We start from the raw sequence: 23,974 nt of genomic DNA, 5'->3' as shown, positions 1-23,974 counted from the left end.
CCCCCCCCCCGTCACTGTAGGGCCCCCCAGACTCACAGCCATAGGGGTTGGTGCTCTTAAAGGTGATATCGATGGGGAAGTTCCACACAAGCACTCTCCGCACATCTTGGCTCTTGGATGTGATCTGTGAGATCCCCTCTTCTAGACCCTGTGGGGACAATGACAGTGACAGCTGGCCTGAGATGAAGGCATCACACAGCTCCCACCCCTTATCTCGGGCAGGCAGTCAGAAGGACTGCTTTTTCATCTACCTTCTACCCAAACCTGAACCTCCAGAGGGAATGGAGAGCCTCCTAGGCCTGGAAACTTTATGCAGAGTCCCCCATCAGGATGTGGTGACCCCAGAGGCCAGCCCTTCACCAGGTACTTGATCTACTCTTGATATGGCAGGAAGTGGCAGTGGCAGTGTTTGTACTCTCACTCCTATAGCACTAGTCCTCCTAGGTCATTCCCATATATGTGCATTATTTTTCCACCACAGTCTTTTGACTCTACTTTCCCCTCTACCTACCCATTTTTTGCTTCCCATACAGCAAACTCCTTGAAAGAAAGAGCTGTTGCCCTCACTGGCTGCAGTCTGTCCTCTGCTGGGAGTTACTGGCCATTCTTACAGGAACCTGTTCCAGTCTGGCTCCATCACTGTACCAAAGGGGTTTTTATGAATAACAACAGTGGCCTTGACATTGCTGTCTCCAAGTCATTTTTCTGTCCTCATTCTACTTGACCCATTAGCAGCATTTGACAGAACTAGTGATTCTGGAAGTTGTTGATCTTCTTCCTCTTTCTCTCCTTCTCCTCCATGTTTTTTTTTTTTTTTTGGTTGTTAGTTTGTTTTTGAGGTGGAGTCTTGCTATGTTGCCCAGAACTGGCCCAAATTCCTGGGCTCAAATGATCTTCCTGCCTCAGTCTTCCGATCATGAGGACTCAGAGGCTGCTTTTGCCAAAAAACACTGGACTCCTCATTTGTGCCTGCAAATGTATCTCTGCCCCCATTTTGCATCTGTCTCCTCCCTGAGTCACCCTGGATTCCAGGAACAGGCCTGGTTGGGAAACATCTTCCAATAAGTAGAAACTACTCCCCTGTTAACAGCAACTTTCTTATCCCCACAAGCTTCCCACCCCCAATCCTGAGATAATGATCAACTGGACCACCATTTGACTCAAGCTGCTTGACTAGACCTACTTTTGGCTCCCTTACCTATATAATCTGGAAGCTCATGGCAGTACCCCTGGGTTAAGATGCTTCATCTCACTTATCTCCCCAATATGGCCATATTGAGTCAAGTTTCCTTCCTGCTATTCATCATTACTTTTTGTAATGGGTGAGTGGCCAGGCCTGATTTGTTGGGACCCCCGGAGTCAGACCTTTGGCCTAGGACCTCTAGGAATATTTTGAGTAGTTGGTGTCACCATATGTGTCACCATAACTGACCAATGTGCTTCTTGATATTTTTTCTTCCCTTGGTTTCTGGAGGCACCATAGTGTCATGGGGCTTTGTTTTTTGGCTCTTTCTTTTTTTGTACTGGGGATTAAACCTGGGGTACTTTACCACTGAGCTATATCCCAAGACCTTTTTATTTTTATTTTGAGACAGGGTCTCACTAAGTTGCTGAGGCTGGCCTCAAACTTGCAGTCCTCCTGCATCAGCCCCCTGAGTCATTAGGATTACAGAGTCCATCACTGTGCCATCACCTATAGGGCTTTGTAATTCATGGTGGCTCCTGATCAGTCAACCTGGTGGTCCCTCTATAATGTCACAGTGTCCTGAGCTACATCTTTGACTGCTCCTTTACCTGTACATGGTGATCTCCTTGGTTTAATGGCTTTCACTGTGGTCATATGGTGATGATTCCCAAGAATCATTAGACTTCTATCCATAGTCTTCTTGCAGAAAGACAATGGCTATGCTACTTCTAGGTGCTTAGGCTAAGCCTTGGTCTTATTCTTCACTCCTCTTTATCTCAAACTTTACCTCTGTTCAACAGGACAACTTGGTGGCTCTGTGAAATTGAACCACCTCTCATCACCGCCACTGTTGCCACCATTCTCTCATCTGTGTTACTGTAGCAGTCAACTGGTTTCCCTGCTCTAGTCCTTGCTCCCAGTCTAGTCTTAGCATAGAAGCCAGAGGAACATCTTCTGGGGGTGGGGGGGGCTAGGGATTGTACCAGGGGTGCTCTACCATTAAGCTATACCCCTAGCCCTTTTTTATAATTTTTTTCTTTAGTTGTTGATGGACCTTCATTTTATTTATTTATTTTTATGTGGTGCTTGGAATAGAACGCAGTGCCTCCGGCATGCTAGGCAAGCGCTCTACCACTGAGCCACAGCTCCAGCCCCCACCCCCAGCCCTTTTTATTTTGAGACAGGGTCTCACTAAGCTGCTGAGGCTGGCCTCCAACTTGCAATCCTCTGCCTCAGCCTGCAGAGGCAGTGGGATTACAGGTATGTCCCATCACACCCAGCTCCAGAAGGAGCTTTTTCTTCTATTCAAAACTCTGATGGGGTCCCATCTCCCCCTGAGAAAGGTCCTGGTCCCTATCCTGACCCACTGAGCCCTACAAGATCTATTCCTGTGCCTCCCTACTTCATCTCCAGTTATCTCCTCCTTGCTCACTTGGTTCACTGGCCACACTAGCCTCCGTGCTGTCCTTAAACATGCCAGGAACACTCTGACCTCAGGGCCTTTGTACTCTCTGCTTCTTCCCTCTAGAAAGTATTTTCCACAGAGCTTGTTTCCTTACTTCCTTTTCTGTTTGTAAAACATTGTTTAATCCTCACATCAGTTTAAGAAGTGGAGGCCAACTTATGTAACCTTTCTAAGCCTCACTTTCCTCTTCTGGACAACTGACATGCAAATATTATTTGCCGGTAGCCATTCACTGAATAACTATTATGGAATCCTCTGGGTGCTGGGGATACAGTGGTGACCAAAACCAGATCCATCAGATCTTTACTCAAAAGTGACCTCCTTGGTGAGGCCTTTCCTGGCTACCTTGTTCCAGCCTCCCTCTTTTCCTTTATACCTCCTGTGTCCTGACTTCATTTACCCCCTGTGCTTTTCATTAGCTAACACACCACAATATTGTACTAATTATTATCCATCCTCCCCATCCCAAGGATGTATACTCAGGAAGATAGGGACTTTTGTCTGGCTTTGGTTACCACCAAGACAGCTCTCTAGGGCTGAACTGCCTGCACTGTCCAATTTTCCTCTTTGCTGACATGGGTGAACTCACAAGGTAAAGTATGCGGGTAATTGCACACTTCCGGGATGCTCCATGGTAGCTGTGCTCTCTTCTCCAGCTTTACCAGGAACAAATGTTTGGATTCCTTCTGACCTTGTGTCTACCTCTCAGTTGATTCTGGAAGGGAGGGGGAGGGTGTGATGGACACCTTCAGAAACCCTAACAGTCATAAAGCCTGTGAGTAAAGGAGGACCAAGAGTCCAGCTTACCGCCGTGGGGGCCCAGTCCTGTCCGTACACAAAGCAGTACTTGCAGTAGAGGTCGTCATACTCTGGAAACTGCGGAAAAACCACAGTGACTCTGTTTATTGGGGTTCAAGCTGAGTCCTGCACATTGGCTATGCTAGTGAAGATGATAGGAACTGTGAACTTGAGGCACCAGGGGCGGGGTCTAAGAGACAGATGGGGATGTAGACATGGAGTTCAGCAGAGGCTGGAGACTGAGATGAGAGAGTCTGAGGGAAGAGTCCTGGGCTGTCACTGTCCCTGAACCTCTTTGCTGTTTCTGTCTTCTGTCTGATATGCCCTTCCCATTCCATCATCGGGCAAACTCCTACTCATTCTTCAAAACACCCTTGAGGGACCCTGCCTTGACTCCCAGTCTGACTTAAGGGTCACTTCTTGGTTCCATCAGCCTCTGTACTTCCCTCCATTAAGGCACTGGATACTTATGCCAATGTCTGTCACTCCATTTACCTGTGAAGAGCCAACAGATTTCATGCCTTTCTGTGTCCCCAGTGCCTGATACAGGGGTGGGCACAGACAAGATCTAAGGGAATGGGGTTGATGCAAAAGGTCTGAAAATCCAGGGAGCCAATCAGATCGCAGAGCATATGTATATGGCTGGAGCTAAGGGCTTGAGGACAGGGAGGGGTTCAAAGAAGAGAAAGAGGAATAATGGGGGGTGGAAAGTTCTGAGAGCACCCAGCCCTGAAAGGGACAGAAGGAAATGGGGATAAGACTGGGCAATAGGCCAAAGTTGTGGTGGACAGGGTAGGCATATGAAGCAATATCCTGATGAAATAGAAAGGCAGACAAAAAAACCTACTGAGCATCAAGCCTGGGAAAGCTATCTCTAAACCGTCACCTCCAACAAACAGCTTGGAAGGACAGTGTAGTAAAGCTGTCAGAGAGGCCTGGGATCAAATCTCACCTTTACTCCTGGCAAGTTTTCCCAGCTGTAAAGTGGGGATGTTAGTAATACCTTATTGAGTCTTCTGGGTGCTGGGGATACAATGGTGACCAAAGGACTGTTATGAAGAACAGTGTTGAATGCTGAGTCTGGTACATAGTGAGTACTTGGTGAATGTTGGCCTTTATTTATTTGTAATAAATGGTTCTTATAAAGTGTAGGGGGTGAAGAGTAGCGTCCCTTTGATCTGACAGGCACACGCCCCCTGGATCATTCCAAGCCGTCAAGGTTGAATCTGACTCATCCAAGCATCAGATTCTAACCCAAGTTCCAGGATGGGGCGCGGTCCTGACGTCCCAGGCACATTCACTCTGGGAAGCGGCCCTGCGTCCTAGTTGGGCCACCGCAGCTCCCATTATTCCCCGGAGGCTCCTGCCAGTGACTCAACCAAGTGGCCACGATTCAAGCCCGGAGCCACAGGCTTGGCCGCGTGCAGCCTACGGACCAGCTCAACCTCTCGAGGTCTGTTTTCACTCCTGCACGTCGTAGCTAAGGATCCCCAGCAACTTGGCGCCCAGCTTCAAGTTCTGGTTCTCCTCCCCGCGTAACTGAGAGAGATTCCGCGGAATGACACGGCGGCTCTCCAGCCCCGCGGGCTTGCGGAAAGGGTCCTGGGGGGACACTGGGGGCAGGCCCGGGCGGGGGTCCTTGGCTGCTCACCTGGGCGCTCTCCACCTGCCCGTTGACCATGAGTAAGAAGACGCTAGGACTCGCTGCCGCCATCGCAGGGCTCGGGGCTCGTGAGACCCACCCTGGCCGCAAGCGCGGCTGCTAAGAGGCATCCGGGTCGCTGTGGAAACAGACGGCGTGGCGCAAGGGACACGTTTGTTGGCAGCTGCAATTTCGCGAAAGAGTGTCGGGTGTAGAATGCTGCGCAGGCGCAGAGGGTGCTCTCTGGGGGCGGGACTTGTGAAGGGCGGGACTAGAAGGGGAGGAGCTTGGCCAAATTTAAGCCTGCCGGAAGCCATGTGTTAAAAAAAAATATGCTCATTAGCCTCTAGGTGTCGCTGTGCACTACCCCGAAGAATGGAAAAGACCCAAGCGGAGGGAGGATGCTGCAGTGCTCAGAGCGACCACAAGCCGTAGGGGTTAAAGCTGAAGGTGGGGTGCTTAGAACCAAGCAGATCCCGGCCTCAGACAAAGGGTATGTGCCTTTATGGCTTTTGAGACCCTCGTCCTGGAAAGTGTTTATTAAACAAACTTGGAAGGGACTTCAAGAGTCCTTCATCCAAGGTCCTTGGTGTGAAACTGATGAAGCTGAGACCCACCGAGGGGCAGCACCTGGCACCGCACTCAGCCAGGGCTCACGGATCTGTCAGGACTCTTCAAATCACAGTTACTCCCCGGCCACCAACACCCCTCACCAGTAGGGGTGTTGCTGTTAACACAAGGATCCAGCGGCTCTTGGAGCTCACCAGAGTTTGTATTTCCACATTTATTTATTGTTATAATTAGGGCTGATACTTGCCTCTGCTACTAGAATGCTAGCCCCGAGTCCAGAGACCACATCAGTCTTGCATCCTCGTTGCCTGGCACATAGTAAACACCCGGTAACCACTTGTTGAGTGAATGAATAACTGATTTCATCTCCGTTTTAGGAGAGGTGCCGCGTCCGGCCAAGGGAGCCGAGTCCAGCGAGGGACGGCGAGGTTAAAAGACACACAGGACACCAAGGTTCTTCATCCAGGAGTCAATACTCTTTATTGCTAACACACCTTTTTTATACCCCAAGCAGCAGAAGTGGAAAACTACCCAAAAGCAGGAGGGAGGGGGGAGAAATTTAGTTTCAACATCTATTATTGTCAGGTACCGAAACCTCCCTTAACAATAAGTCCATCAGACCAGAAAAGGTCAAGGCATTCCCGTGGGATACATATGTCTCAGACGGACAAGCAGGAACAGAAAAACCGCAAGTTCGCCATGGCCTTGTGAGCTGGCCACACTGGCATGCAGAACAAACTAGTGGAGGTAGGGCTCCAGGGGCCAGGGTGGACCTGCTGCCAACAACAGCAGCACTTCAGTAGCCAATTCATGATTCACACCCATGGGTTCACAAGACTGTCACTCTTCTAATGCCCAGTTCTGGGCTAGATCCAAGGGTGCCTCCTGGTGGAGGTGTCAAAGAGAACATTAGAGATCTTATCTAGGATCCAGGAAATCAGGGGAGGAACAGATGTGTAGATGTCAAGGGAGACCTGGCTGCCATCAGGGACTCCAGTTCATCACACCCTGCAGACCGAGGGAGTCCCAATAGCCACCTGTGTAGGAGAGAGACCGTGTGGTTACATCCCAGCCCTGAACAAATGAAGCCCTCCCCCTGCTAGGTGAGCAAGGATACCTGATAGGGGGGTGCTGTGGGTAACCAGGGGTCACACATCTAATACAAGGAGTTGCCAGATAATTTGGGACCCGAGTGCCACACATGTTCCCAGGGGAAGAACTGTCTAACTCCCCAGGGACTTGCTCATACCCCCTTCCTCTCCTTCTCACACCAAAGCTTGGCAGTTACAATGCTTTCTCCCACAGATTCTACCAGCTTCACTCAACTTTCCTTACTGTGGGCTTTGAGGCTTGGTATTGCACAAAATTTGGCAAAATGCTTGCATTATCAAAAAACTGGGGACAACCAGTAGTTTGGAACCTGGTTACATAATGGGGGAATCTTACCAATAGGCAGAAGCTTTGGATGACTCTCAGGGGTATAGATAAGTCTGATTCCTGGGTGTTGGGGAATTGGAAACACCAGAGTAGGGTGGGAAGGTGGCTGGTCTGAGGCTAATGGTATTAGAAGGGACTTTGAGCAAGGAGTCTCAGGACTTTCTGGAATCCTTACCACCAGTTCAGGTGGATCTTCAGGAGGCCTTGTGCACTGGGAGCCCTAAGGCAGAACATCATCAAGTATGGGGCAGTTATATTGGCAAAGAAAGACCCATCTGCAGTCTGTGATGTGCAGCAGTTGAATACTGTGCAGCTCGCAGGGTGGGACATAGGAATCTGCATGAGGTGGAGGCAGAACTTCAGCCCAGGCAGACTTTCAGGTTGTGCACCAGTCCAGCTTGGCTGGTTATTAATATATGCCAAACTTTCCTACCCACACCCCCTCCAGCCCTCTGGCTTCCTGCCCCTAGCCACCTTCCTGGGCTCCCTTCGGTCCTCCTTGACACTCCCCATTGCCTCCTCACTCTTAATACAACCCCTCCTCTACTGAACTCTCACATAGTACCATCAGGAAGGCTTGAAGACCATCAGGATGTGGAACGCACTGAGGCTGGCAAGGTAGTGTTCAGTGTAAACTGCTCATACAGAGATGGGCTGGAAGCAGATTGAGGCAGAGCCGGGTGTCCCTCCCATCCTCTCCCCCTGCATCTCCATATCTGTGGTGCTAACAGGCAGCTGTCCATGACAAGCCCATTCTCTGGGGCTCAGGGACTCTGAGGATTATTACCCCTGAAAACTCCCCAGCTTCATCCTGGCTACCTCCTCCAACCCAGCATTTACCACCACTCTCAACCATCCCCGGCCTCTGCTCCCATCCTTACGAATATCAGGTCCAAACCCTTGGGCGTGGCACTCCCCCCACAGAAGGAAAGATCGAGGCCGGGTGGCCAGAGGGACAGGCTGCACAGAATTGTTGAGAAATAGAAGTTTTGGTATTTGTGCCAGGGCCAGACCACCAAACCCAGAGCCACTGGGGGCTTCTGGGAACAGAAGCAGCTCCTCTGTGCCAGACTTGATCTCACACGTGTCCAACCACAATTGATTTGGACCCAGGGTCATGATGAAGTGAGACTGAGGCCAGCTGTGGAAAAAAGTGGGTAAAGGGGAGGTGGAGGGCCTCCATCCTGGACCAGCTGTCAACCACCCTGAGCTGCCCCTGCCAAAGCAGCTGACACTTGTGAGCACCCAGTCTCGCGAGATGAGGGCTCCCTCACAGGGGTAACGGTTGTCTAGGAAGATGCTTGCCCGCCAAGGCCATGTGTCTGGGCCCTACATCTTAGAAGAATGAGGCCTCAGGACTCAGTTCTGGGTCCTGGGGCCCTGCAAACCTGCCATCCATCCCCTGCTGACCTCTGTAGCCTAGCTCCCACTCACCCCTCCAGTTTGAAATCTGACTGCCTGCAGTGGTATCCTGGAGAATCTCAGCTTCTTCATCACAACCAGAGAAGTGTTGTGAGAATTAAAGATGTCCAGTACTTAGAACATACTGAAGTTGGGTATATTTTTAGCTTTTTTTATTCCTAAACATAGTTCTTGGGATGTTTATGGTTTTTCATGCTGTTCCCTCTACCTAGCATTTCATCCCCTGACTTATCTACCTAGAGAACTCTTATTCAACCTTCAAAACCCATCTTTGTGAAATCTTCCTTAAACTTCTTCCCCACCCCCTTGGCCCCACAACCTGCTCCCTTCTTCCTACCCAGAGGTGCATAATAGATGAGTGTCCACCTCTACTCGCTTTTCTGTCAAGACAGGAAACTCACTCCTTACTCAGGCAGCTAGGCTTCCTTTAGAGTACCATCCATTTACTACATCCTGTTAATCAAAGGTCATTCCCAATCTGCATGGAGCTCCTGCCTCTACATTAGACACCTCGGCTACCTATCACTTTCTCTGTTCTGGACTCAGGTTCCTGCTACCCAAACCCAAGATCAGGTTACTGGTTTAAAAATAAATTGTGTGTATCTGTTGGGGGTGGTTCTGGCGATTGAACCCAGGGGCACTATTCCACTTAGATATATACCCAGCCTTTTTTATTTTATTTTGAGATAGGATCTTGCTAAGTTGCCCAGGCTGGCCTCAAACTTGCCATCCTCCTGCTTCAGCCTCTCAAGTAGCTAGGATTACAAATGTACACCACCACCCAGCAGGTTACTGGTTTTAAGAGACCTTGGGTTTGGACAGTCCCCTCTGTAACAGTTCTCTCCTTTCCTGTCCATTTCCCCACCCTCACCCACAGCTCTTTACCAAATAACAGCAACAGCAGCAGGAGCCATATCTGTAGATTGTCTTGGGTTGAGTCTCCAGCTGGGTCTGGCTTCCTCCTCTTCAGTCTGGGAAATTTAACTCCTCTAGTGTCTCCTCCTCACTGCTCCCATAAGGCCCATGTCACAGGGCAAAGGAGAACTGGCCTGGGAAAGAGGAAGCTGTCCTGGCAGGGCCTGAGCTCAGACTTATGGGTAGGCATCCTGCTTACAGACCTTGGTACTGGTGGGCTTTGCAGCTCCTCCTGCCAGGATCCCATCCTGGTTATAAGGGACAAGGGACTCCTTTTAGCCCTGCCTTTTGTCTAAGGTGAGAGGCAGAGAGAGTGACTGGCTGAGATAAATAACCACTCATACTCTGTATATCTGGTGAAGCTCTGAGCTCCCATGATTGCTGGCCTCTACAAGGCCAGGGCTCCTAGCTCCCCTGCACAGCTGGGGACGCTTAGAGGAAATGACTTCTCAGGATCACTGTGAGCTGGAAGCAGAGTGGGGAATTGAACTGGGGGGTCCCTGTAACTCCAAATCCCCAAGTCATTCCTCTGGAAAACCTTTCGTTCTTTCTTCCTGCCTCTGCATGTTACCCTTCAGTGGAGGGGACACATCTTATCTACCTGGAGAATTCCTATTCAGCCTTCAAAACCCAACTTGGTGTGAAGTCTCCCTCCCTCAAATTCAAGGGAGAAAGTCCCTAGAGCAACTTCTTCTAGGAATCTCTACAGCCTGGGGTTTAGGCCAGGCTTATGGCCTGTCCTTGGTGGATCCCTCAAGCCCTTCTTTCTGCCTCCATCTCCGTCTCCCAGCCCCAGGTACCTGAGCACCACCTTCTTAGCAATGGTGAGGGGTTTTGATTTTTATTTTTTAAAAATATTTTTAGCTGTAGATGGACACAATACCTTTATTTTATTTATTTTTATGTATGCTGAGGATCAAACCCAGTGCCTCACAAGTGCTAGGCAAGGGCTCTACACTGAGCTATAACCCCAGCCTGGGTTTATTTTTCATTGAGGAGAAATTTGCATACCCTATCGTCAACCACGGTTGAAGTGTATGATTCAGTAGCCTTCTGCACCGCTCTTCTTTGCAGATGCTATTCCTTGGTGCCTGGAATGTCCTTTCTGCTTTTTCTGCTTGAAAGATTTCTAATGAACTTCAAGAGACAGATTAATGCCCTCTTGTCCAGGATGCCTTTTTTCCGGACCCTCCAAGTTGGTTCAGGGACCTTCTCGTGGCTCCCCTTGTCTCTCAGTCACAAACTACCTCACTAGTAGTCTGACTCATTCTTCCTGACCAGACTCAGCTTGAACTTGAGGGATTAAGGGGTCATGCTCAGCCCCTGGTGTCCAGTGGAGGGTGGGTGCACTGGAACTACCACTAAGGGCTTGTTCATGAGTGAATGGACAAGTGGAGGATCTTTGAGGACACTCTGGAGGGTCTAGGACCTTGTGAACCTGAGCCCTCAGGTTTCAGCTAGAGGAAGGGCCTAGAATTAGAAGCAGAGAGAGAATGCTCAGAGCTCCCAGGCTTTGGCAGAACAACAGCATAAGCAGATATGGGTCTGGGACAGAGAATAGGGTACAGGGCCCTCAGCCTATTCCTGACATGGAGTTTGACCCTGGGCCAGTTATTGCCTTATTGCGGACCTCATAATTTTCATTAGTAAAGGAGGGCATTGCCTCGACTACCTCAATGTCCCATTAAGTCATTTGAAGGGGCTCACTCAGGGGCTGAGCATGACCCTTTAATCCCTCAAGTTCAAGGAAGGAAGCTCATAGAGCAGCTTCTTCTAGGAGTTAACCAGCAGAGGGCGCTTTAGAGAAGCCAGGCAGCCTGGGTTCCAATCCACACTCTGACCTTCAACAGCTGTGTAACTTTGGACTGATTTCTCAACCTCTCTGAATCTTAGTTTCCAGGAAAATGGGAATCATAAGACTTTCTCTAGCAGAGCTCAGTAAATGAAGGCAAAGGTAATGATGCAATTGGGGTTCAGCTTGTAGTGTAGACAGGCAATTTGAATCACTGGCCAAATTCTTAAAAACATTGTATGTCCTTAAAAAATTTTAATCTTTAATCCAATGGATACAAACTCCATGTTGGCCAAAGCCAGGCAGATATGTGAAGCGTGCCAGCAGTTCACATGCTGGGCACATGACATGGCAGTTAGTCTCAAAGTTCAACAGCATGTAACAGAAAACCCAACTAGGGCTTAAATATATATGGGTCATTTGTCTCAAACATCAAGATGGACCACAACTTGACCTTCCATTTTCCTCCTTCATCTCCTCTTTAGCATGTATATTTTTGTTTCATGACCACAATGGCTATTTCTGCTCCAGATGTAGTGCCCATGTTCCAGGCAGAAGGAGGGGGTAGCCAGGGGATTCCCAGCAAGGCTCCATGTAGGATGGGACATGCACCATTGGTTGGATGAAGACTTCCACACATAGCCCATTAGCCTCATGGAGACCTCTAGCAGCCAGGGAGTCTGGGAACTTGAGTATTTGTCATTCCAGGGTCATAGGATGGGATGGCAAGGGCAGTTAGAATGAAGTGTTGAGTTAGCTGATTCCTCACTTCCATAAAGAACCAGTCTAAAATCACTTTGCATGCTAGGCAAAGTGTTCTACCACTAAGCCACATCCCCAGCCTGCTTCTGTTGAGTTTAAAAAGCTGATCTCCACATCTAGTTTTCATTTTCTTCCTCTAATGAAAGCCAGGACCAACAGAAGTATTTATCTGCTTTAAGAAGACATAACAGTTCAGTTGTAAAAATAACCAGAGGAATAAAAGGGTGTGTTTTAGATCCCAATAATTGTTGAGGTTGGGAGGTATTTAAAATATCGATGGTTAGGCTAATAAATCAGTGGTGGAACATTTGCTTGGCATGCAGAAGGACTTAGGTTTAATTCTTAGTAACACACACACACGCGCGTGCGCACACACACACACACACACACCCACACACACACAACACAGGCAACAGCCAATCTGATCAGATGCCTGATTGAAACATGCCCAGCCAGTCTGCAGGAATGCCTGTTGATGGGCCATAACTTCATGTACCACTAGGCCACCGCTCCCAGTTGTAGGCCTTGGGGTCCATAGCTGCTTGAACTTCCCATTCTTAAAAGATAGATGTTAAGCCTCCACATTTCTGGAGATCTCCTTATTTCATCATGTTGTAAATTTTTAAAAGTCACCAGGTAAATCAAAGAAGAGTCATTTTTGGTTATTTTTAATTTCTCACTTTTTTTTTTTTTTTTTTTTTTTTTTAGTACCAGGGATGGAAACATTTTATTTAGCACAGGTTCTCTCTGAGTTGCTTAGGGCCTTGCTAAGTTGCTGAGGCTGGCTTTAACTCTCAATCCTCCTGCCTCATCCAACCGAGCCACTGGGATCACAGGCACATGTCAGCATGCCTGGCTAATTTCTCACTTTTGGGGCATGGTATGGCATTGGTGTGGTCTGGGTCATGTAGCTTGTGGGAGGTGGCACTACTGGCTGTTCTCTAGGGTCCTGGATGGATGGTTTTCCTTCCTCTGTGATACCATTCCATCTTCTTTCAGGAATTACAGCCAAAGAGAGGTGGTGGAAAGAGTGGGAGAGGCTCTCTGGGAGAAGTCACTGCTGAGAACAAGGAGAACACAGAATAACATAGTTGTTAAATGCACTGAAGTTGCCCAGGCTGGAATATAGGAAGACAGAAGGATGGTTTTATTTCTTTAAAAAAAAAAAGCATGTCCCAGATGTGGTAAAATCAATAAAATGTTTCCATATCCATGCAGTAGTCAAGGAGACTCTAATTGGAAAATCAAAGTGACCCTGTTTTTCTTTTGTACTTGATGAAAATTTTTGATTTTTTATGCAGTTGCAAAATCAACAGAACCATGACTTATGTCTTTTACATCATTGTGGCTGACCATAAGTACCTCTGACAGTTGTAGGAGACTTGGTTCTAATAGTTACACTCCCCACCCCACACCAAGAAATAGTGGAGTATGGTGGGGTGGGGCGGGTTTCTTGTGTTGCTTAGGGACTGCAGAGATTGCCAAGTACTTTCTCGGCTATTTAGTCACATAGTCCCCACTCTAGTCCCCACAGGAGGTGGTGGAAGTTAATAACTCTTGCACAGGAGACCCAACAGGCCCTAACAAGATTGCACAAGCAAGGTGAGAGTAGAGCTGGTCTGGAATCCATGTGTATGTGTGGCTGGCTCTTCCTAAGAAAGTGGGCTGGGAGGCTGGGGAGTTTGGAGCTTCCACTGACTTGGTAGAGACATTTGTGAATCTCTTCCCATCTATGCATTCAGTGATGTTGTGTTGGCAACTAGGAGTCAGCCTAAGAAGGAATATTTACACCATGGAAATTGACCAATGCTAAACTCAGAGTTATTTTTTAAAATATTTTTACTTTATTACTTTTTTTTCATAGAGCCACTTTTTCAGCATACTGCTGGCCTAGAAGATGAGGTCAGAGAACTTGAACACAAGGCCTGAGTTGCTGGAGGGTTTGAGCAGAGGAGGGATGTGAAGTGTCTTTGGGTTTTTATAGCATCCCTTGTGAGGAAAACACCTGGGAGGATGTGGTCATCCAGATAGGGCCATCACATCAAGAAAATGAACATATAGGACACATGCAATACTTAGGATATATATAACTCAAAATTTATTTCTTATTTTTTTAACTGCAAATTTAACTGGGCATCTTGTCTTATATTTTTATCTAGCAACCCCACATCCAGGTGCCTGATGAGAGAAGATAGAGATTCTCAATTGCTTCTGGATGGTCCCTGCTTGACTTTGCCTGCCCAGTCCTTGGGCCATTTCCTCTTCCTGGGATATTCAGAGCAGGGTTCCTAGCTACCCCCACCCTGGTCCACACCCCAACTGCCTTTGGACCTGCCATGCTCCTCAGTCATTTCCTGAAAATCTGAGAGAGGAAACTGGATAGGGAGCAGATCACAGATGGATGGAAGGGATGATCTCACAGGAAGCCAGACAAGCTAGAATTGCCACCACACCCTGGACTCAGGGAATCTTGTCCCTTCACTGACTGACACCGTGAAGTCATCCTCCTTTAATTCTTCATGCACAGGCTCTATCATAGGGTTTACTTCATGTGATGGGCAAGCTATGGCAGGGAAATGGCTCATGTTGTTTTTTGAAAGACTGGTGTGTAGAGGAAGCTCTAGAGGTATCCATGGGGAGAAGTCTGGGGAGCATTGGAGGTGGATCTGGAAGAGGGTTAAACATGGTCTGATGGAGAGAGAACAAGCAGAGGGAGGGGAAGAGAGGACACTGGTCTGAATCTGAAGGTGCCACCATGCCAGAGAGATCGGGAGGACCAGGAGGAGAAAGAAAGCCAAGTGGACGGGCGTTTGGCTATGGGTTGACATCTCTGATGACATTTATTGTCTGCGTCCCTCAAAGATTTGGATTCTTTCAGAGGATAGAGAGCAGATATAACTCTCCACCCCCTATACCCAAGGACAGTGTTGGGCAATGTTCTGTGATGGGCAACATCAGCCTCAGGGTCAACCACTGAGGACAGTGGTGCTGCCATGGTTTGGGGTGTGGCCTATCCTCCCAAGGTTCATGTATTGAAGGTGTGGTCCTCAGGGTGGCAAGATTGGGAGGTAATATGGGCCTGGTAAAAGGTGGGGCCTATACAAAGCAATTAAGTCATTGGGGGGGGGTATTGCCCTCAGAGGGGATTAATGACACTTGTATTAATCCTTTCTGGGCACTTTATAATGAAAAGAGGTTTATTGAGCTCACAGTTTTGGAGGTCTTAAGAAGTGAGTTAGTTCTCTTGAGAGTGAGTAGTTGTGAAAGAGTGGTCCTGGCCCTTGAATCTCTCTGGCCCTGTCTCACCAGGTGATCTCTTCTCTATGTACTCCTGCCATGATACCACCCACCATGATGGGATGTAGTTTGGGGGCTCTTGACAGAGGCCAAACTGATGAGGCCACCCCATCTTAGACTTCTAGCTTCCAAAACTGTGAGCTAAATAAACCTATTTTCTTTATAAAGTACTTAGCCTCAGGACTGATATAGGCGTTCAGGATGGAACGTAAGGCATTGAGACAAAATGAGCTCTATCTCCCCGTCCCCAGACCCTGGTGGCCTGGCTGTGAAGAGCAGTGGAAGCAGGGGGAAGCCCCAGGCTGTGTCTGGAGCCATCAGTTCATGAGGTCACCTCATCCAGTTAGGTCTCTGGAAGTCAGGGACAGATAGTTCCTGGATATTGCTTCTTGCTGTTTCCTCCATCAAAAACATACTCCTCATCATTCTGTCCCTGTAGGGATGGCTGCATGCAAATGCTGTCCACTGGGCTGCTACACATCCTGTGAGCAGATCACCCACAACATAGCCTATGCCCTCATCAAGCCACACTGCTTTGGAGCTGAGCCCCAGGCAGCAGCCTCTAGAACCCCCATTCCATCACCTTCCCGCCAAACAGGCCAAGGGCCCACTGCAGGCTCCCCAGATCTGGGATTTTTATAATCCCTGGCCCTCATAGCAGGCCTTTGCCTCCTTGAAGGAATATGCTTCCATGCCCTATGTGTAAGGCACTTTCAGGCAGAAATCATTCCCTCCTATTTTCCGGGACACATGGGGGAAAGACAGGTTGTCATGGCCTGTCTGTGTTGAGGCAAAGATAGATCAGGGAGAACTGGAGGAAGGAGGAACGTGTGTGTGGGTCTGTGTGTCCCGTGTATAAGTTTTCCTTGAGTGTTTGTGCAGATTCCTGTGTGTGTACCCAGAGTTTGTCCCAGGTACTTGTGTATTTGTGTGTACAGTCCCTGATGTGAAGGTGTGCTTTTGTGTGTATGTGTATTTATGCAAATTTGTGTGTTCATGCAAATCCCTATGTGTGAGAACATAAATGTATATGTAAGAGCAATGTGTGTCTGTGGGTGTGAATCTGTGAGCAGAGTGCTGTCCCTGTATTTTTGAGGGCATCCCCACGGGGGTCTGAACATGTTCACACTTCTGTGAATGTGGACATGTGGATATATGAGTACATGTGTCATGGTGTGACTGTGTATGTGAGCGTGTTGGGTTTTGTGGTGGGGGGCGTGGAGATCAAGGAGCGGGCTGAATGCTCTTGGCCAGTCTCATAGCCATGCCTGGCCCTACTGCTCGTTTCCCAGGAGACCCTGGGCTCTAGGTAGAGGGAAGCTTCACCTCTCTGCCTGTTGTCAATGGGGGTATTTCAAGCACCAAAAGGACAGATTGGGGAGGAGAGTTTGGGACCAGGAACTCCTTTTGTGGGCCTTTAAAAAGGACTGAACTGAATCCCACCAGTTGGTGCCCTTGGCAAGCCTCAACCCAGAATGGACAAGTCTGGAGAGGTTTGTTGGGGAACCCAGGCCCACTGACACCCCAGGCTGTCAGCCTGTAAGGCCCACTTGAAGAGGCCTAATTTTGGTCTTGAGCACTTGAGTGCCTCTCACCTACCCTCTTGCTTGTCTCCCTTTGCCTGTGATGTCTATTCTTGACCTCTTCTTTTCTAATAAGCTCTGGTTGGGGCAGCAGTGTTCCTACCTAAATGATTTCTGAGCCTTCCTGCAGCTGAAAGTGGCCATGTGACACAGTTCTGTCTGAGTGAGATCTGCTGGGGAATACCAGGAAGCATTTGCACTCATGATGATAGGGAACAGATGGAGCTACCATGTCCCTCTCCCACCTGATGATAGGAATGCAGCAATCATTTTTTAACCATGAGGCAGGAGAGGCACAGTATCAAGAGAATGATAGCAAAGTGGAAAGATAAGAGTCTAATTCCTGATAAGCATTACTGAGCTGCTAAACCCAGGTCAGCAAAGTCATTTGGACTTCTAATGATGAAATAAAAATGAATCTTCAAGTATTTAAGCCATGGTTGGTGAGTTTCTGTTACTTGGAGCCTGACACAGCCTTCAAGGATCTTCCCATTTTGAGGATAGGGAGACCGGTAGCCCTGGCTTGCCTTGCCTCCAGCCACGGGCTCCTCACTCTGGTCTGCTCAGAGTCTTGCCTAAGACTAGCTGTCACCATTTGCATGATTAACATGATCCATGTTCAAATCAGGCCTGTAATCCTGTTGAAATTCAGACCAATTCACCGTGCTCATGAGGAGATTCCTTTTTGTATGATAAAGGAAGAGATCACCAATCCCATTATGTAGAAAATGAGAACAAGGCTCAGAGGGTTGAGGCTTGTCAAGGGTACCATCTGATGGGAGTATAGTTCAGTGCTTGCCTCTATGATGGGTTCTAAGGGCCCACAAGGGAAATTACTGGCCCCAAACTCTCTTCCCCAACCTATCCTGCTGGTGCCTGGAATACCCTCCATTGACAAGAGGCAGCATCTTTTGCAGATTCATTCCTTAAAGTGGTGTCCCTTCTTGGAAAGGGACATTTTGCCTGAGACCTCCAAAGACCACCCTGCCAGGCAGGTGATAGCAGGAGCAGGAGAAACCACAGAGAATTCAGGGAAGAGAAGGGGTGCAGTCCTGCAGACTGATGACTATCTGTCCTAGACATCAGGACTTTGGGAGAGGATGTCATCAGCCTGTGCAGGCGAGGTTGAGACCTGTGGTTTCAATACTTGGGCTTCCCCCTATTCCCTGGCTACTCCTACATGCTGCGAGAATGAACCAGATTACTCACAGTTGTCAGTATTGGTCAATGAAGTGTGTGTGTGTGTGTGTGTGTGTGTGTGTAGAATGGCGCAGGTGATCCTAGAAGCAAAAGTGCCCCCCCCATGCTTTCTGACTGGGGTTAGTTTTCCCATCTGAGCTCATTTTTTTTTCCAGGTGTAACTGGAGCTAATGATGCATTCCCCAATTCATCCTCTGACACACACATCACAAAGGAGAAAGGATTTATGCCCAAGTGCCGTTGATATCAAAGTGTATCTTCTTAAACCTTAGGAGCTTAGGATAGGAGGAAGGTAATAATACTGATAGAGTGGCTTTCCCCAGTGGAGAGTCCCTGGTATGTTCCACAAAGTTGTAAAAACCCACCCCCCTCCAGTGAAAAGAGGGGTGTAATGCCTAGGTCACCTCCATTATTTCCACTGGCCCAGTGTCCATCATACCTTTCTTAAAGCCCAGGTTTCCTTTGAGAAAAGGGTCCTCACTGGCACATAGTCTGAGAAGTTTGGCTGGGCTGAGTACCCTCCACTTCAAGAAGTGGACAGGTGACTCAGGTCTGGCCAACCAGCATACTCTATTTCCTGGCTGAGCCTGTCCAGTGGGAGGAGACACTGGAGCCTGTGCTGGGACTACTGACAAAAAGGGATGGCCCACGGCCACCACCGGGTCTTCCAAGATTATGTGAGGGAGTTAAACATTGGGGGCTCTGGGAAGATAAGTCAGGTTATAGAGCTCAGGAAGGTCTAGGGCATGGGATCAGAGATGGGAATCTCCATTTGATATAAAGTGATTAAATAAGCTTGAAACATTTACTGTTGAGTTCATTGTTCATCACCACCCCTTAACCTGCTGCTCTTCCTGAGTCTCCATCTTGATGACATCTCCATTGTCTACCCAGAAGCGCTGACACCATCCACACCTCCCGTATTTACCTCCTCCCACATACCTCTGTCATGGAGACATCCTCTGCTTTCCTGCTGCCACTGACTAGTCCAGGCCCCCACTGGGGCTGTAGTCTGGACTGTCCTTGCCTCTTGCCTCTGCCCATCATGTTTATTTTGATGCTGTTTGCCAGAAATGTCTCTCAGGAAGATAGCTCTGCAGGACATTCCCACACTTGAAAATCTTCGGGGTATTTCAGGAGCCTACACCAGGAATCTTGAGCTCAAATGTCCATAGTGGCCAGGTAGGAGATGTGAACCAAGAGAGTTGGATTTTATGTCAACACATCAATAGTCTTCATTCTCACAAAGAAATATGCTTGGTTTTGCTTTTTTCAAACATATTTCCTCTTTGTTTTATTTTCCTGATTTTAATAAGATACAGAGCATAATGTTTAAGTCCAGTCCTAAGTGGCATCAAACACTATACCAGTTAAGGAGTGATGGGGTGAACTGGAGAGCCCATGCCTTTTCATTGATGGGGTTCCATCCCATCAGTTCAATGTGGAACTGCAAGTCTGATGCTGACAGATCTTCTGATTTTCCAAAAGAAGCCAGAAATCAGAATTTGTAAGGAATGGGATATGCTCCATTTTTAACATAGGCAAATCATTCCATGCTTTGAAAAAGCACCATGTGAGTCATTCTCTATCACTGCTGGTGGGTGTGTACACTGGCATAATCTCTAAGGATAGAAATTGGACATTAGCTATTAAAATTGCAAGTGCAATGTTCTTTGACTTGGCACTCTTGCTCTGGGTATTTTTCCTGCAGATATACTTGTGGTGTACAAAATGCTGTGTTCAAGAAAATTTATTGCGGCATTGCTTGCGATATCAAAGATTTGAATTAATCTAAATGTCTACATATCGGGTCCTGGTTAAATACGTTACATTTGCAAAATAATGCTATTCAGCTGCAAAAAAAATGAGATGGTTTCTTAGATATAACATCCATACCATAAGTGACAAATGACAAAACAGAGAAACTGGACTTCATCCAAATTAAAAACGTGTGCTATGGAGGACACTATCAAGAAAGTGAAAAGATAACCCAAGGAATGGAAATACATATTTGTAAATCATATATCTAATGAGGGACTTATATCAAGAACATACAAAGAACTCTTTTAACTCAACAACAAAAAGGTAAGTTACCCAATTAAAAATGGACAAAGTGTTTGAACAGATGATGAATGGGCATTTTCCCAAAGACAAATGGCTGATAAGTCATAAAAAGGTGTTCAACATCCTTAGTCATTAGAGAAATGTAAATCAAAACCACAATGACATACTGCTTCACACCCACTAGGATGGCTGTAATAAACAAAAAGAGAAAAATAACAAGTGTTGGTGAGAATGTTGAGAAACTGAAGCTCTTAAATATTCTGGTGAGATTGCAAAATGATGCAGCTGCTGGGAAAAATGACTTGACAGTTCCTCAAAAGTTAAATATAATTATCCTATGACCCAACAATTCTACTACTCAGTATGTACCCAGAATTAAATACATACATCTTAGCAAAAACTTGTACACAGATCTTCTTTATCAGCATTATTCATAAAAGTAAAAATTTACAAACAACACAAATGTCCATCAATTGATAAATGGGTAAAAAATGGAAAATTATTCATCCAAGAAAGTAATGGAGTACTGATTCATAATGCAACAGAAGTGAACCTTTAAAACACAATGTAAGTGAAGAAATCCAAATACAAAAGGCCATCTATTACATGATTCCATTTATATGCAATGTTCAGAAAAGGGAATTCCACGGAGAAGCAAAGTAGTTCCAGGACTGGGGGAAAGAAGAAGGAGGGTGATTAGTAATGGATTTCTTTTTGGGATGATGAAAATGTTCTACAATTTGGCAGAGGAAATGTTTGTCCATCTCTATGAACATGCTAAAAAACACTGAACTGTACACAATAAAATGGTGAATTTAAAGGAATGTGAATTGTAATCTCTGAAAGCTGTTATTTTCAAAAAAGAGAGTGAGAAGTTATACTCCATTTATGTATGATGTATCAAAATGCATTCTACTGTTATGAATAACTAATCAGAACCAATTTAAAAATCTAAAAATAAGAAAAGGATCTCTTTAGTTATTGACAGGAAAACTGTATATGCTAAATTTTGTATGCAAAAGGGAAGTTGGGCAAGAATTTATATTTGTATTTCTTTTTTCTAATCTTGGAGTGGGACCAAGATTTTCCACTTTATTAATCTTTTTAGAATTTTGAAACTTATGAATGCATTATTAATAATTTACCCCTACACCAGTTTAATATTAACTCAGTAGACTCAATTATTCTCATAAAGAAGTGGTAAGTTGTGGGCTAGGGTTGTGGCTCAGTGGCGGAGTGCCTACCTTGAATATGTGAGGCCCTGGGTTTGATTCTCAGCATCGCATATAAATAAAAAATAAAGACCCATCAACAACTAAAATAAATAAATAAATAAAATTAAAGAAAAAAAAGAAGTGGTAAGTTATGTCATATGCAACTGAGAGTTCCATGAGGCAAGGACTAAAGAATGTCCTTTGGGCTTGACTATAATTAGAGAAGATAATTGATGACTTTTCTAGGACAGAATCAGGGCCTAGTGGGGAGAGAAGCAAATTAGCTCATAGTGTTTTGAAAAGTAAATGGGAATCAGGGAGTTTTTACCAGGGAGTGTAGAACTGTTTGCCACTTGTATATCCAGGCTAGATGAAATATTTATTAAGTATTTAAAGGATACCTGTTTATTAATTTCTTCTGGCATTTTACATTTTATTCTTGGGTCAGACAGGATCATCAGACAGATATCGTCTTGGTCCCCTGGAAAAAAATGTGTTTAATGTTTTCTGGTTTTGAATGCCCTCTACTTAAACAGAGAGACACATCTGGGCCTTGTACTGCACATATTTCAGAGTTAGGGAAGAGTGTCAAATTTCTCATCTAAAGGAAGACTGTCGAAGAAATATTGTCAGACCTTAGTGATAGAAATTGCCCATTTCCCATGGGCATGATTTATTAATGTTTAATGGAAATTAAGTAAGATAATTTGGCTTTTGTTATGCTGTCAGAAATAAATTTACAGTTTAATTTTTTTAGTGTTTTAGTTGTAGTTGGACACAATACCTTTATTTTATTTATTTACTATTATTATTTTTTAAAATATATTTTATTTTATTTTTTAGGTGTAGATGGACACAACACAATGCCTTTATTTTTTTATGTGGTAGTGAGGATTGAACCCAGGGCCTCGCACATGCTAGAGAAGGGTTTTACTGCTGAGCCGCAACCCCAGCCCTACAGTTTAATCTTAACTCAGAAGACCCATATGATAATTTATCCCTACAGTTTACATGTCTAAATACCAAATACTATTTACCCTGGGGCTTCCCAAATATTCCTAAATATACTTTCCCTGATGTTGTGTTATTAAAAAAAAATGCAATGTCTAAGTTTCTAGCTTAACACACAGATCTTGATAAGTCACTTAAAATTCAGTGCAAAAAAAACTCACAAACTGAGCAGGTTGGTGCACACCTGTAATCCCAGCTGCTTGGGATTACAATTGAGGCAGAAGGATTGGGAGTTCAATGCCAGCCTCAGCAACTTAGCTAGACTTTGTGTCTAAATAAAATATAAAAAGGAGCTGGGGAATGTGGCTCACTGGTTAAGTGCCTTGGGATCAATGGCTGGTACAAAAAACAACCAACCAACCAAACAAAAAAGCCAAATCACAAAAACAAGTACAGAACAGAAGTAACAACAATATTTTTCAGGACTAGAAATGAGAAGGGACTTCTGAAAGATTGGTAACGTTATTTTTTTGTTTTTAAATCTGACTGCAATACAGAAGAGACTGGGGGTGAACCTCAGTGGTAAAGGGCTGGCCTAGCAGGCTTGAGGCCCTGGGTTTCATTCCCAGCACCAGGGGTTGAGGCGGTGGTGGGGAGGCGGTGGTGGGGAGGCCGGAATAAGTAAATGTGTTAACTCTGTGAAGTTTACTGAGTTGAACAATTATATGTGGAACTTTGTGTATACTTTATGAAAAGTTAAAAAAAAAAAAAAGTGGAGAATGTAAACAAATCACTCTGTTCTGGATCCACCTTTGGACCTTTCATTTGCGACCTAAGGAATAAGTGCTCAATCTGGCACTGACTCAGTTGGGTTCCATCCTTGTATCCGCTGCCTTCCATTTACCGGTCAAAGAATCTGTAAAAAGCTCGTGTCCCTCCACTCTTCGATCTCCACGCTTTTACTATCTGCAGGGCCCTTCTATATCATTTCACTTGATGGAAACCAATCATCTCTGGAGTTCCAACTCCCAGATCGCTTCTTACAGCTCTACTCTGAGATCCCTGCTGAAAACCTTTCTCACATAGCCCCGCCTTTGTCTCCTCCGCCCAGAGCCGCAGAGAACGGCGCTCCGTACAGCTGCTCCGTGAAATGAATAAACCACCGGGTTCTGGTTACGCCTCTCCCAAAGCGCTGTCATCACCAGATGAGACAAACGCTCCAAAAGGACCTGAGAGCGGAGACGAGGTTCGCAGGAAGCGATGTGGAGACTAGCCACCGGAAGTCAGTGGAGACATCAGGCCCGTCACTCTAGAATCCCGGAGGACTGGGATCTCAGTGGTTGGACGAGATGGGTCACTCCCGGGACCAATAAAGTGGGGGCACAATGCCATAGGCTTGAGTACTGAGAAGGAAAAAGGGGCCAAAAGGAGAGGGATTTCGGGAGCTAGTTGTCAAGGTAACAGATCTAGCCTTCGCAGCCCCTCCTGGGGGACTGGCTATTCCCAGAGTTTGCAGGACTAGCTGCGATTGGCCCGAGGAGGTCCAGCCGATTGACGGGAGCGCGCGCGCACACGTGCAGGGGCGTTGTCCTCCATTCACACGGCGCCCGAGGATCCAGCGCGCATGCGTTGGAGGATGGCGCGGGGAGGCGAGCGCACCCCTGCGAAGTGCAGAG

General features: G+C 46.6%; 2 protein-coding genes across 3 annotated transcripts in view; one reads left to right on the top strand and one right to left on the bottom strand.

Moving 5' to 3' along the window:
• The window catches only part of B9d1 (B9 domain containing 1), a 14,146-nt gene extending 8,834 nt beyond the window's left edge, over window positions 1-5,312 (bottom strand). The window contains exons 1-3 of one of the 2 annotated variants that reach the window (XM_015503432.2): window positions 5,101-5,312; window positions 3,459-3,527; window positions 37-148 (exon numbers count right to left, since the gene is read on the bottom strand). In XM_015503432.2, coding sequence (XP_015358918.1) covers window positions 37-148; window positions 3,459-3,527; window positions 5,101-5,163 — 244 coding nt within the window. In that variant the 5' untranslated portion in view covers window positions 5,164-5,312. The remainder of the gene's footprint in view (window positions 1-36; window positions 149-3,458; window positions 3,528-5,100) is intronic. The other variant, XM_048796391.1, reaches the window with a different exon arrangement.
• The window catches only part of LOC107157133 (multidrug and toxin extrusion protein 1), a 612,661-nt gene that overhangs the window by 425,762 nt on the left and 162,925 nt on the right, over window positions 1-23,974 (top strand). The gene's annotated exons all lie outside the window — the stretch shown is intronic.

Source organism: Marmota marmota, unplaced genomic scaffold (genome assembly GCF_001458135.2).
Source record: "Marmota marmota marmota unplaced genomic scaffold, marMar, whole genome shotgun sequence".
Classification (NCBI taxonomy): Eukaryota; Metazoa; Chordata; class Mammalia; order Rodentia; family Sciuridae; genus Marmota; species Marmota marmota.
This window is presented reverse-complemented; position numbering and strand designations above follow the sequence as displayed.